Genomic DNA, 14,206 nt, shown 5'->3' on the forward strand with positions numbered 1-14,206 from the left:
ATCTGCCCACCAGCACGGCTGATCCATATCCAGTTGGGGTCAGGAACTTCTTTCAGCTCGAGGGCCAAATTCAATTCCGGAGAAGATCCCGAGGGCCACATTCCAGGTGTAGGTGAGGCCCAAGGCAAAAGGATGGAGCCAAACATTTAGCTCCTAAGCCTTAGGAGTGGCATTTTAATCTTTCTGGATGGGGGCGGGGGACTACACAAAAACCAGGAAAGCACCAAATGATGGATTGGGGCTCATCTACACAAGCAGGATATTCCACTATGAAAGCAGTATGAAAGCGGTATATAAAAGGCAGGAGCCACACTACTGCTTTATAGTGGTACTGAAGTGCGCTAGCAACTGCTGGGGCCCATTGACACATCTACACCAAGCAGGATATAACATTATGAAAGTGATATGAAAGCAGTATATGGAATGTGTTAATGGGCCCCAACAGTTGTCAGTGCACTTCAATACTGCAATAAAACAGTTGTGTGGCTCCTGCCTTTATTTACTGCTTTCATAGTGGAATATCTTGCTTGGTAGATGAGCCCCTAGAGGGACTGACTCCAGGAAAGCCAAATTTCACCCCTGGGCCTGAGGTAATCCATCACAGGGCCACTGGGTGCAAGTCTTCAGATTTAGCCCAGCCATGGTGCCAAGAATTCATTTAACAAAAGCCATTTTGGTCATAGCAGATATCTTCTCAAAAGTAATCTCAAACTCAGTGGGACTTCGGGAGTCGAGCACCGAAAACCACAAGAGGTTGGAGAGCATTTCACAGAATAAAACACTTCACTTGCTAAGAATTATTTGGCTCAGCTCTATCCGTTACTGATGTGATTTTTCTGATGAGAGAAACTGGGGGAATGAGAAGCTATGGAAGTCATTGTTTGCTATGTCAATTATGCCTTAAAGTGCTACTCTCAAACCTCCTTGTATTCAGAGAGATTAAACTGTGGCAAGCCATCTAACACCCTGTTGCAGCAACTGTGTTATGGTATGGTGTTCTCAGTTCTCCTCACGTGGTTATGAGATCAAATCCAACCTTTTTAGCCCATTTGGAGCCGGTGGATTTATTTTAGTCCGCTCGACATATTAGCTGGCACAGAGTTAGTATGATTCTCTTGTACTCCTTTCTGAAATTGTGATTCAGCGCTCCATAAATCACGGCATTCAAACAGCTGTTAAAGTAGGCCATAAAGTAGCTGGCGGTAAAGAGCCATTCCGGTATGGTAGAATCCAACGTTGGTTTCAGTGCCACCATAAAACCAATGAAGTTTAGCGGTGCCCAGCAGACAGCAAAGAGTACAAAGACCATAAACATGGTCAGGAAGTTCCGGAAGTCGTGGGGCTTAACTCTGGGTCGGATGTCTGGCTTGACTCGCCGCCGTACCTGGAGCACCAGGACCCAGATCCTCAGGTAGCAGTAGCTGACAATGGTGATAGGCAAGAAGAAATGTACCATCACCACCATGATAGTGTAAAGGGAGCTGACGGACTGGGCAAAAGTGCAAGAATACACCCGCGGATCGTACTTCAGGGAGTCCACAAAGAGGTTTGGCATGATGGCCAGCAAGGTCAGGGCCCAAACGAGCCCCACGTAGCAGAGGGTGTTGTGGAGGGAGAAGAGCCTGTCGTACTTCAAGCTGTGGCAAATGTAGCAGTAGCGGTTAATGGCAATGCCGGTGATGTTAAAGATAGAGCCAATGACGCTCATGCCCATCAGAAAACCACTGACCTGGCAGTGGAGGTAGCCCATGACCCATTCGTCGTGGAAAATGGCGATCAGGGCCAGTGGGTAGGGGTACAAAGCCACCAGTAAATCTGCGACAGCCAGGCTGACCACAAAGGCGTTCCCTGGAATGTAAAAGTTGAACAATTAAAGGCATTTGAGATGTAATTGCTGATTATAAACAAGCAGTAGCTTGCCCGCACCCCACCCTGCTCGCCCAAATCCTACTAGTGCCAGCTTTTGATAAATATAGTTCTTGTCTGTGTCTCAAATGACGTGTGTTTTTGTTTCACTGCAGGAGAAGGGGATGGATTCCATGATGGCCCCCCATCATTCATAAGCTGTGATTAATCTGTTCCAGATGTGTGGGACAGAAAGATCCGTTCTACGGGAAGCCCGTAGAACACTTGGGAGGTCTTCCTTGCACACAGCGCACACAAACACATCCTTCACTCCTCTCTGTGCCATTATACTTCAGCTTTTAGCTAAGCATAACAGTGGTGTCATAGTGCTGACATAGACATAGTAAGGTGAAATTCTCTGAAATATTGAGATAATATTACAGTGAAGATGACAGATAAATTCAGGCATGCTTTCATTGTCCTTTCTTTGCTATAACCCCTGAGGCCCACTCTTGACACTTGTGTTTTTTCGTTCATTTAGTGGCCAACCTACAGAGCCAGGCTGGGCAGACATCAGACCTGTGGAATCTACTGAGAGTAGAACCCTAAGAATTCACCAAAAAACACAGTTTGAATTAAAGAATTCTAAGCCCAGGAATTTGGTTTTGAGTACTAGAACTGAATGGAGCTGACAGTCCTTTCACAAAACGAATTCCACTTCTGGTTACCTGAAGCATTCTTCATTTCAGCAGGAGAAGCTATGGTGGGTTATGTTGAGTCATTTTTATTATTTTTTTGTGCTACTGTTAAACAACTGTGAGTCAGAAATCCTTTCCGATCTACTGCAAATTGCATGCTGGAGAAGAGGCCATGCAGGGAGCCCAATTTCCCCACATGTCCACAGTTGTTATGCCTCGGCATGAAGTGAGAATTAGGGAGGGTGGGTAGGCATCTTGGGCATCATCAGCAGGCCATGAGAAAACAATGTGCTCTTCTTACCTAGCACAACCAATTCCAATGCAAGCAGGGGGTGGACTTTTTTCTTTATTATTATTATTTATTGCATTTGTATACCACCCCATAGCGGAAGCTCTCTGGGTGGCTTACCTAAGATTTAGTGATTACAGCTTAGAACTGTGTTTGATAGACAGCTGTGATGGGTAATAAAGCACCAGTGATCTCTATAGGCCTGAGGACAGACTCTTTGGGAACAGTCTTTTGAAGTACAGGATGGACAGCAAATCACTCTTTCGGGCTGGAGGAGGAAAGGTGAGATGAAAAGTTTGACACTATGATGCCCATGGTGATTGTGGAGAGGAAAGTCTTTTCATATTGTTTAGGATGTTTTCTAGGATTGGACAGGAACTAGCTCAACTCAGCACTAGTCCCCCTCATCTCACCCTCTGCCACCACAGCTTCTGAAGCTGGATATGCCAAGAAAATCTAATCTAACACCCAAAGGGGATGCATTGCCAATCCCAGCAAAGAAGAATGTAGCAGAAGCATCCAACATTCCTAACTTGCATGTAAGAAGTGATAGAACAACGAAAGAGCTGTCAGTCTGCCCCATAAGAGAATCAAAGGCAGCTGACCTAAAACATTTTTTTAAAAATGGGGGGAGCTAACATGATGTTAGAGACATTTGGAGGAGAGCATCCATCAGTGGCTGTTAGCCAAAGGGGTCGCCATGCCTCTTACTCTCATACATTGTAATGAAAAGTGGTCGCCAAACCTCTAATTCCCATACATTGGAAGCAAACTCCAAAATATGGCTTAATGCAGAATCATCTGATCTCTTGAACTCTCTCTAATACTGGAGAAGAGTGGAGACATACTTTTGGACTAGATGGGTCCATTTCTCTGACCATATATGGTCATTTTCTCCAATACCCTACCCCTACCCTTGTCTTTCACATGGTTTCCAGCGGGATGCGTGAAATCAAATCTTACTTAATAACTTGTCGTGCCAGTAAATTCTCATTGTATTGAATCATGTCTTCTCTCTTGTTCTGGCTGCCTGGCATCTATATCCAAACAGTTTCAATAGTAGGGCCCCGGAACTTGCACACAAGTGGGCAAGCAGAAAGCGAAAGAGAGGTGGGCTCCTTGTCATTATTGGTGGCTATGAAAAGCCATTCGTTGAATTATCTTATGAGGCTTTTTAATGGAGGTGACCCTTGCATCCTCTTAACAACTCTGCAGGCAGAAATAAGTTTGCTAGTATAGCTGCCTGGGACTGCATTCGTAAGACGTTTGTAGCAGAGGACGGCCCCACCACAATGGATAGGTTTCTTCTTCTGTGTGCAATGGCTTCCCATCACCAGCAACCACACATCAGCGTTGGCGGGTTCCAACACTGCAGTACAGCAGTAACATGGTCGTTTGGTGGTACTGGATAGGACTGAGCCACACCACAAATTATGATGGGTACCAGGTCTTCAAACCAGGAGATGTCTAGCAATGCGAGGGAATCTCTTATTTTTCTGATGGAAGGGCAAGTAATGGCCCCTCTTCAAAGATAGATGAATGTAACAAGGTATTGTGTATAATTAGTGGCTCAAATAACAAGTGGGGATTCATATTATTAGTAGTAATAATAAATTATTTAGTCTTTGTAAGCAGCTCTGAGAACCTTTTTAGGCTGAAGAGTGGGGTAAAAATACTGTAAATAAATAATCCTGTCCTCACTGAAATATGATAAGAATGTTTATTTTCTATCCATACCATGCAGCACAGGATCCCACTGGATAATTTGCCTCTAGATCCATAGCTGCATCTGCTCTGCATACAAGGTCCCCAATCCAGCAAGCGAATCCCTGGTTCTGTGCATGCATTTCCCTTGCTGGACTGAGGCAAATAACTTCTGAGACCACACGGAGAATCCACAGCAGAACTAAGATGGTAACCCCCATCTTTAGGTTTTTGCCCAATGGTTGTTCTTGTGCCTTTCAATTGAGGAATAAGATAGGAAATTAGGCTTTCCAAATGTGATTCTTTAATTATCCAAACTTACTGTAGAAACTCAAGTGATTGACCTAACTCTAAATCTCCAAAATGCACTAAGTGGCCTGAGTCCCTCATTTTAAGCCACAGGCCTACTATTAAATGCAGTAGGAAGAAATGTTAATGCCCTGCATCTCTGAAAAGCAATAGTACAGATCAGTTTTCCCAGGGATTTGAGCTGAATGTCATTACTCGTAAAATGCATAAATGTTAGAGTGACCGTATGAAAAAGAGGACGGGGCTCCTGTATCTTTAACAGTTGCATAGAAAAGGGGATTTCAGCAGGTGTCATTTGCTATGCATGCAGCACCTGGTGAAATTCCCTCTTTGTCACAACAGTTAAAGCTGCAGGAGCCCTGCCCTCTAGTATCGCTAGAGTGACCAGATACAAAAGAGGGCAGGGCTCCTGCAGCTTTAACTGTCGTGATGAAGCGGTCGAGACTTTTCTCTTCTCCCAGGCATTTAGCAATACATAATGACCCTGGATCTGGTTTTTGGCTCATCATTTTTAAAGTTGTTATAGTGGTTTTAGATGTTTTTGTGTTTTTTAATTTTTGTATATTGTTTTTAAGTGTTTTTATGTTATGTGAACTGCCCAGAGAGCTTCGGCTATGGGGCGGTATACAAATGCAATAAATAATTAATAAATAAAATTTCTCCAGGTGCTGCATGCATACCAAGGACACCTGCTGAAATCCCTTTTTCTATACAACCTTAAAGATACAGGAGCCCGGTCCTCCTTTTCATATGGTCACCCTAATAAATGTCCTAGGCTTTATAGGATGGACTTAACAGTTCCAGCTATGGATCTCATCAATAACTTCAGAGCTCGTCCTCCAGTGTGTTTTCAACGACCCCTCGCCTACGGAGCGCTCAGACACAGTGTCTGTTTTGTGCTACTTTGCATGAGAAACACCACAAGCACTCCAGTTGCTTTCAGGCAGACAAAACCAGCAGCAATCCCCAAACAGAAGCGCAGCTGCTGTTAGCATGGCAAATTTCAATAGGCTGTTTGTTCCCAACAGCCTCCTTGGTCGTGCACTTGCAAAAGCAAAATAAGCAGGGAACGCAAAAGGATGCTGCAGAGACAGCGCTATCCTCAGGCTGAAAAAAAAAAATCTTCAATTGAGTAATCTACTTCAAGGTAATATGTGACGAATGCAAAACTCTTCTGAGAGCTTGAGCTGAAGTACGCTTGAGATATTACTGCTCAAAGTTAAAATTGTGTAAGCACAAAAAGGACCGCCGTTATGACTCAGATGCTCAGAAGACTGGACTATTTTATCCAGGCCCTTGCAGTTAAAGGGATTAAGTGTTACACAGATCAGAAGAAGCTGTACAGAGACACTACTGAGTAATTCATTCTTGTTGTTTAATTCCTTTAGCTTCTCCATTGTGCCTTATGCGCCAGAGCCAAAATGAAGCTCTAGCAAAACACCATGCTCCTTCCTCCGGCTGCATGTATTTCATTCCCAGCCACTTCAAGGGCAGGATAGCTTTGCATTCAGAAAGAGAAGAGTCCTTTGAAAGGCATTTGAATCATCAGAAGAGCCCTGCTGGATCAGACCACAGTCCAGCATTCGTTTTCCCACACTGGCCAACCAGGCACCTCTGGGAAGGCCACAAGAGCAATGGCCTTCTCCTGTGGCAGCTGCCCAGCCAATGCTATTCAGTGGCAGAATACCACTGGCTGTTTACAACACATGCTGCCTTGTCTGGTTCCAAAATGGTGCAAATCACAGCTATCCCCTTGGAAATTACCGTAGCTTAGTTTCCGATGGGGACATTATTTATTATTGCATTTATGTCACACCTTTTTTTCCTCCAAGGAACCTAAGGCAGCGTACATAATCCTCCTCCTCCTCCTCTCCATTTTATCTTCACAACAACCCTGTGAGGGTTGGGCTGAGAGTCTGTGACTGGCCCAAAGTCGCCCAGTGGGTTTCCATGGCCGAGTGGGGCCTAGAACCCGTATCTCCTGACTCCCAGTCCAACACCTTAGTCGTTACACCACACTAGCAAATATGGGTTCCCTTCAGCATTTTCACTGCATGTTGTTGACACATGGGGGTATTAGAGGAGGGCCGATCTGGGTATGGGCCCCAGATCTTCTGAGCTATGCCCTTTCTTCCACAGAACGAAGTTACCTAACAGCACCACTGTCATCTTGCTTTCTCAGAGTGTGCCTGACTTTGCAGAGACTTGCCCAACCAATTACTACTAGGCAATTGCACTTGTGCCCTAAGCAGCAAGGCCCTGACAAGAGGAAAAGCCGGTGCAGATGCTGCTCACATACCAAATGGACTGCCAGAGGTCTTCCTCATCTGTTGCTTCCTCCAAGCTGGTCCTGGCCTCTTAATTTGAGGGAAAACAGATGTGGGTTTGCTTGCAGAAAGGGCTTGAATGAAGGGCAATGTCTGAATTTGGGGCAAGGTCAAATGTATGAGTGTACAGCTTGCCATGGCTTGCTGGAGCATGTCTGGAGCTCCTTGGCTCTGCAGCCCTCTTTCTGGAATGCATCTGCTTTTGCCATGATCCATGCAGCCAGATTCTGGTGGGTGCATGGTCTTCCTTGGTATCAGGGATTTGCACTAAGCTAGAGAAAGGTGAATAGATGTAGGAGGCCAGGGGCTTCTTGCTCCTTCATGTTCAAAAGCCACAATGAATTGTAGCACCTTAAAGCCTCACAAACATACAGTTGCATAATAAACTTTCATGGACAGGAGTCCACTGTACAGAAAGTTATTTGTAAGATCTAGCTTTTCATGAAACTAGAGGGAAATGACACTTGCTGAAATAATTTTTGTGAACCGCCCAGAGAGCTCCGGCTATTGGGCAGTATAGAAATGTAATAAATAAATAAAGGTACAGGAGCCCTGATGATCTCTGTTGCCTCTATCCACTGGACTAGCTGGCTTTTTGTCCACATGTGCTTCCCCTACAGCTGCCTCCCTTGAATCTTTCTGAGTTTTTTTTCTGAAATCAAATGCCCTCCTCTCCTCTGTCCATATATCTTTTTACAAATGGGGTGTCTTTAGGAAGGTCCTTTAAAGACAAACTCACACACACATTTTAGAGCCTGAGGAGCTGCCTTGAACAGCTGATTTGGGATGTCATGAAAAAGCATGTCATGTTAATTATAATTGAATTTTCATTGCCAGGAAAGGGGAGAGATGCTTGCAAGATTTCCTCCCTCAGGAGACTGTCCTGGATTTTTAGGATTTTTGGTTCTGCTTTATTGGATTTACTGGGGAAGCTACTGAAAAAATGTTGATCCACCTTACTTAAAACAATATATCTGATGAAATGCAAACGCAAAACAATAATAAATAATTAAGAATCTAAAAACGTAAATAAAAAGGAGTAAATGGGAAGATACAGGTTCACAAACAGGTTCACGATGGATTCTGAGTAACTGGCATTAAAAATTATGGTCAACTTAAGATATCCAAAGAGAAAATGCTGATTTCAAGCTCTATCACTTTGGCCAAACAGTTACCCGAGAAATGAACAGCTGTGAGACTGTATTATTCCAGGTCAAAAGTGTACTTAAACTTTTCACTTATTAATTAATGAGCAAAAAAAAGTGTGGAAGGAATACATTTAAAAAAACAATGCACCCTGATATCCAGAAGTCTAGAAAAAAATATAGACTTAGGTTTAATTACCCAATTTTGAGTAAGGAGATATCTTTTCAAAGGTATAATTCAAAATTGATCTTATCTAGCCTGAAAAGTGTACATATAAGCCTTTTTTTGTATGTTCTGATTTTTAGGAATGTTTAATAACAATGAGATAACTAAGTCTGTGGGGCTAAATAATATCAGTTATGAGGTAATTTCTACACAAAATGGTATAAATATGTGTTGATTTAGAATGCAAGAGTGACCCTGTTCTGATGACACGCTAAGCCACAGTGGTAAAGTATTTTGAGCTAAACATGGCTTAGCATGTTGTGTGAACCATTCCTAACTGTGGCAACAGGATAGCTTCTGGTGTTTCTGCCCTGTCGCCATGGAGATCGGGGTGATAGAGCGACGTGCAAGGGTTGTAGGTGCTACTGTCACGAGCAGCTCTGACCCTTGGCCATCGGCTCTTCTCTCCTTTCACCTCAGCTGAGGGGCCATCCAGTGCTAAAGTTGCAGGCAGGTTTGGTCATTGGATCCAGATGGTCCTTCGGCTGAGGCGAAAGGGGGGGAGAGCCGATGCCCAAGGATCAGAGCTGCTCATGACAGTAGCAGCCATGAGCCTTGCGCGCCGCTCCAATGTCGTCAGATGGGTGCTTGGATGTTTCATGTCCAGCTGTGGGAGGCATCCTCTGCCCCCTTCCCCTGATCCATTTGGAGATCGCCCTGAGGTGATGGATCCCCTCAAGGTGATCTCTAGATAGATGGGCGGCTGGGGGTGAAAGCTGGCTTGGGACATGCACATCCCTGGCAACATGTGGAGTGTCACGATCAGCGACCTAGGGACAGCATGTTCTCATGCAGGCAAGCATTTCAGGCGCCCTGACAGGATGATTGGGGGCCCTAAAGTGCTTGCCCGCACAGAATTATTTCTCCTTGCCCATGGAGCTAGACCAGGGCTAGAGCGGCCGGGTTTCTGCTGCTCTTGCCTCGTGACTCTGTGGATCAGGGAGAATAATCAGTGGAGCCTGCCAGACAACATGGTAACCAATGGGTTTTGGGATAGTCAATGGAGCATCCCATTGTGTTTCTCTGTTGACTATTTCAGACAACCGTCAGTTGTCTGTTGCCCGCCAGATGACACGATAAGCAACTCAACTGACGGTTGCCTAATTAAGCAACCGTTGCTTATTGTGTCGTCTGAACCCAGCCAGTGAGACCTCCTTCCAAGTCAATGTGCATAAAATTGCACGGTCAGCAAGCCAGACCAATAGCTATTTTAGTAGAGCTCAGTTGACTCTGATAGCAGTTCCGCTCTTTGCGTTCTTCAGTTGATCCCTTTGAAAACCTGAGGCTAGGCTCTGCTACTAAGGACAAAAATAGCCATGCTAAAGCAACCATGATTAGCATCTCCCAGTCGTTTTTGTTCTGCTAATTGGTGGTTAATTAATTTTAACTCTTTCCTCCCATGCCTTTTTCCAGATGTAAATTCTACATAATGCAAAGCACTCAGCAGCCTACCATATTTCTAATAGGACTTCACAGTAAAAGGGGAAGTCCTGGTGTTTCTACCCTGGCCCAACTTCCTTTTCTATAAGGTTTGAAGGGTATTCACCTTTGTGAAAATACAGTGAAACATCCACCCAGAGTCTTGGGCAATGCTAAGACCCATTCTGAGACATGCACTCCTCCAATGATGTAGCAAAGTTTGTGAACCAGGAGCAGTGCCAGGTCCATAGGACAAAATATTGCAGGAATTGGCACATGCCAATTTACATATGCAAGTATATGTACATAATTAGAAATAATTACTAGTATTCAAATTTTATAGGAGAGCTAATTGTTCTTAGCACTTAAAGAGTGAGGAGAACAGCTGCAGTTACTGTTCCTTCCTCCCCACCCCATCACAACCCCTAATCAATAGCAGGTGTGTGAGTGTGAGTGAGTGAGAGAGAGAGAGAGAGAGAGAGAGAGAGAGAGGCAGGATCTACACTACTGCTTTAAAGCACTTTATAACAGTTATAAAGCGCTTTAACTGCTTTAAAGCGCTATAAAACTGTTATAAAGCACTTTAAAGCAGTAGTGTCGATCCGGCCTGAGAGACAGAGAGTGAGTGAGGAGATTTACATCAGTTAAAACTCTTCCAAAAGGCAACCCTTCCCTGTTCTTGTTGATTAGCCAAACAAAACAAAAGGTAGGAGATCTAATTAGTCAGATCTCCTCCCTTAAGTCTCCTCCCCAGAGAACAGAGTCCTTCCTCCAGAGTCGAGGAGCCAATATATTCAGTACCTCTCAGCAGAGCTGGTGATATAGGGCAGCATGGTCGGGCTCCTGCCGAGGGCCCACAGCCCAGCAGGGGCCTGCTGACAAGAGCGCCCTGGAGTTGCTCCTCCTCTTCCCCGCTGCCATCTGCTTCGTTCACTTGCCTCTTGTTCTGGTCCAGATGACAGCGGTGGGGAGATGGAGGGGCAGCTGATACCCCCTGCCTGCTTCCTCACTGGCTTTCTGCCTGTCCAGCACGCAAGCACTTTGCAAGAATGAGAAGGACTATCTTGAAGGACCATCAAGAGCAGCTGGTGGCAACGCGGTGAGAAGGTAAGCGTGCTGAGGCAGGGGACCTATTGGGGGGTCCCATGCTCAAGGGAGCTGACATTGCCTCCTGGCCTGGTTTCAGGGCCGTGTGTGCCCTCAGTTGCACCTGTGCTAGCCTGTTGCCCTTCTACCCAATCAATACTGGGTCTTGATTGGGTAGTCATATCTGTACGTCAAAGAACGGTATGTCAGCAGGATGGGTGGGAGACACTTCTCTGGAACTTCTACTATTCACACCAGCAGACACGTTCTTAATTTACCCAACCCAATATTCTGTTTCTGCTTCGACTCCAGAGGGGGAGGTTCCTCCAGAGTGCGGTGAGAATGGGAAGGGGCAGCGACAAGAGCCAAGGTAGCACAAAGAAATGGCAGCAAGCAAACCATGTCAATTCATCATGGGAGCGTCTGATGTCTGGAGAGAGAGGGAGAGAGAGAAAGAGGGGGATGTCCTTGGCCTGCCATTACCTGCTTTCCTCAGCTTCTTGTTCTTGTAGACGGACAGGATCACCAGAAGGTTGCCCAGGATGTCCACGGCAATGGTAATAATAAGGACCACAGCTAGGAGGGTCACCGCCCAAATGGGATAGAGGCCCTCTTCCGTCCCCAAACTCGCAGACCGGTTCTTCTGCAAACTCCCGTCTTCTTCCATTCTCGCTTATGGGGGTGGGGTGGGAGCAGGAGCAGGAAGACGGTTCGGGGCTCCAGCGCGACACTAAACCACGAGGTCTTGGGCCGCGCCAAACTACGCACGGGGCCTGGACGGGGCAAGCGCAGAAGTTCGCCAGCGACTTGTTCGCAGCAGGCGCGCGGCACGTGGCCCGGGCGGGCTCCTCCTCCTCTAATCTCTGCGCTGTCCTCAAGTCCTGCCTGGCGGGGAAGCCGAGAGGGGTGTGCCGCGCCTGCCGGTGGGGCTAAGGAAGTCGCCGGCGGCAGTGAAAGGCGAGGCGTCGGAAAGGCTCCCCTGCGCGCCAGCCTCCAAGTCGGGGCAGGAGCAGTCTCGGCTCCGTTGGATCTCGCCTCGCCGGCTCTTCTGGACCGCGCGGATTGCCCAGCAGCGGCAGGCACGCTCGGCTACTCCCGGCCAGTTCCCCTGCCTTCGCCTTGGCGGCCCCCTCCTTCCGGCCCCGGGACCCCGCCACGCTTTCAGCTGCTCCGCAGCTGCAGCATGCTCTCCAAGCCGTCGGGGTCGAACTCGCCGGTCCTTTCTCCAAAGGCGCCTGCGGAGGAGGAACGGGCGGGCGAGCGAGCGCGTCTCCGCTCCATTCATCCCCACGCCGAGCGATCGCCCATCACTCGCTTCTTACAGCCGCGTCCATCCCTCAGCACCGTCGCCCCGCTCCTTGCTTTCGCGGTGCCGCATGGGCCAGCTGGAGCAGCGGATCCTGGGCGGCCAGGAGAGTTTCTCTTTAGCGTCCTGTGGAGATCTTGCGGCGGGGAGGCGGTTAGGAGCAGAGAAACTTTGCCACGTGCGCTGGGGATAGCTTGGCCGCCACGCTGCGCCGTCTCTCTCTTCACGCCCTGCCACCCTGCTTGCTTTTCTTGTCGCCCAGAACCGACTGGCAGGTCTGGCCCAAAGGATTAACTTGCAGGGGGACTCGCTTCTCTCGGCCCTGCGAGCCTCTGATGATCGAGACCGCCGCCGCTTCTCGCAGTTATATAGTCTCGGTCCCCTGCACTTGTTGCTGCTACTCGCTCAGTCCCGCCAGCTATTAAATCCTTCCAGCCCGTGAGAGGGAGGGGTGGGGAGGGGGAAGGCAGTTCATCGGGAGGGAAGTCTCGCTGACCGTTCAGACGATGTTAACGTCTCACCGGAGAGAGTCATTCTAATGTTGACGTCTCTGTTTTAAAGCCTTTACACGGGGTACATTGTAGAGATTCATTCCTTCAGTTTGCTACTTGTCCTAAAGCTAAAGCACAATTAATTGCCACTTCTAAGTTGTCTCCCGAATTGGGGGGGAAAATCCCATCAACGTTCGAATAAGAAAGGGAAGGATTCCATGTAATATTCTGGAGCTGCCAGGTCTTTTCTACCGCTTCCCCCACCCTGTTTGAGCTGTCTGGTTGCCATCTGTGCCATTCATTCATTTATTTATTGGCTAGTAGGTTTGATTTTTCATTGTCATCCACAGAGGACACAGAAATACAATGAACAGCTTGATTATAAGTTTCCGAACTATTTATTCTACAGTAGAATCAAAGATCTCAAAGGGCTGTTTGGTGAATAGAAGTCTTTTACCAGGATCTTTAAAAAGATGCCTTGGAAATAAATCTACTTTGGTGGGATTGACTTCCAAAACAAAATCCTAAATAAGGCTGTAGCCCCAAGCACTTAGAAGGTAAATAAATTCAGTGGCTTTTACTTCTGAGTAGAAATGCCTAGGACGGACTTCATTCTTTACATGGAAGTAAAGTTACTGATTTATTTTTAGGCTGAGTGCTGATTATTACCTTCAAAGCCCTATCGGTTAAGACCAGGTCACCTAAAGGAATGCCTCCACCTGTATGACCTTGCCTTCCCCCTGTGATCAGACTGAGATGCTGTTCTGTGCATCCCATCTGTAGCTGTGACATGTTGAACAAAGATGATATAACCTATGCGATCTTTGTGACCTTGTGACAATTTATCATTGTTTTGACTGTTTCACTTGGATTTGCAAAACCACAGTCTAGTGTTTTTCTCCTCCTCCATTTCCTTCTTCTGGTCAGTTCATTTGTTATGATTTCAGGCCAATGGATAAACGTTTCATTTCTAATCGTGGGATTAGAATTGCTGTCATGATGTCCAAACCCGGCACACTGGGTTAAAACAAACCAGAGTTCAAACCAGCAATCACCCCAAAATCCAGCTTTAAGCCTTTTTTGATGGCCATGTGTGAGCTGAACTGGTCTGCCTGTGCATCTTCTTTTGTCGTTCTCCTTAATTTGCAAACAGATATGAAAAAGTGGTATAAATGTTTTAAAATAAATAGATTATACCTGCAACCTTATATCCATTGACGTACTCAGTAGGGCTTGTTTCTGAGTAGACAGGTATAGGATTGCACTGTAAGTATCTCTGAATTGGGGAGAAGCTACCTTGTTGCTATAATGAAGAGCAACAGCCTTTTACGTAGGAACATAGGAAGCTGCCGTATACTGAG

The 14,206-nt window shown here is 46.5% G+C and overlaps 1 protein-coding gene across 1 annotated transcript; it reads right to left on the minus strand.

Annotated features, from left to right (window-relative positions):
• Window positions 1-1,069: 1,069 nt before the first annotated feature.
• Window positions 1,070-11,715, minus strand: LOC134394983 (melatonin receptor type 1A-like). Its single transcript, XM_063120894.1, has 2 exons — window positions 11,532-11,715; window positions 1,070-1,848 (listed from the first exon to the last, which is right to left on the minus strand). Exons 1-2 carry the CDS (start codon window positions 11,713-11,715, stop codon window positions 1,070-1,072), a joined length of 963 nt encoding a protein of 320 aa, XP_062976964.1.
• Window positions 11,716-14,206: the final 2,491 nt, after the last annotated feature.

The sequence above is a fragment of the Elgaria multicarinata genome, chromosome 3, assembly GCF_023053635.1.
Source record: "Elgaria multicarinata webbii isolate HBS135686 ecotype San Diego chromosome 3, rElgMul1.1.pri, whole genome shotgun sequence".
Lineage (NCBI taxonomy): Eukaryota > Metazoa > Chordata > Lepidosauria > Squamata > Anguidae > Elgaria > Elgaria multicarinata.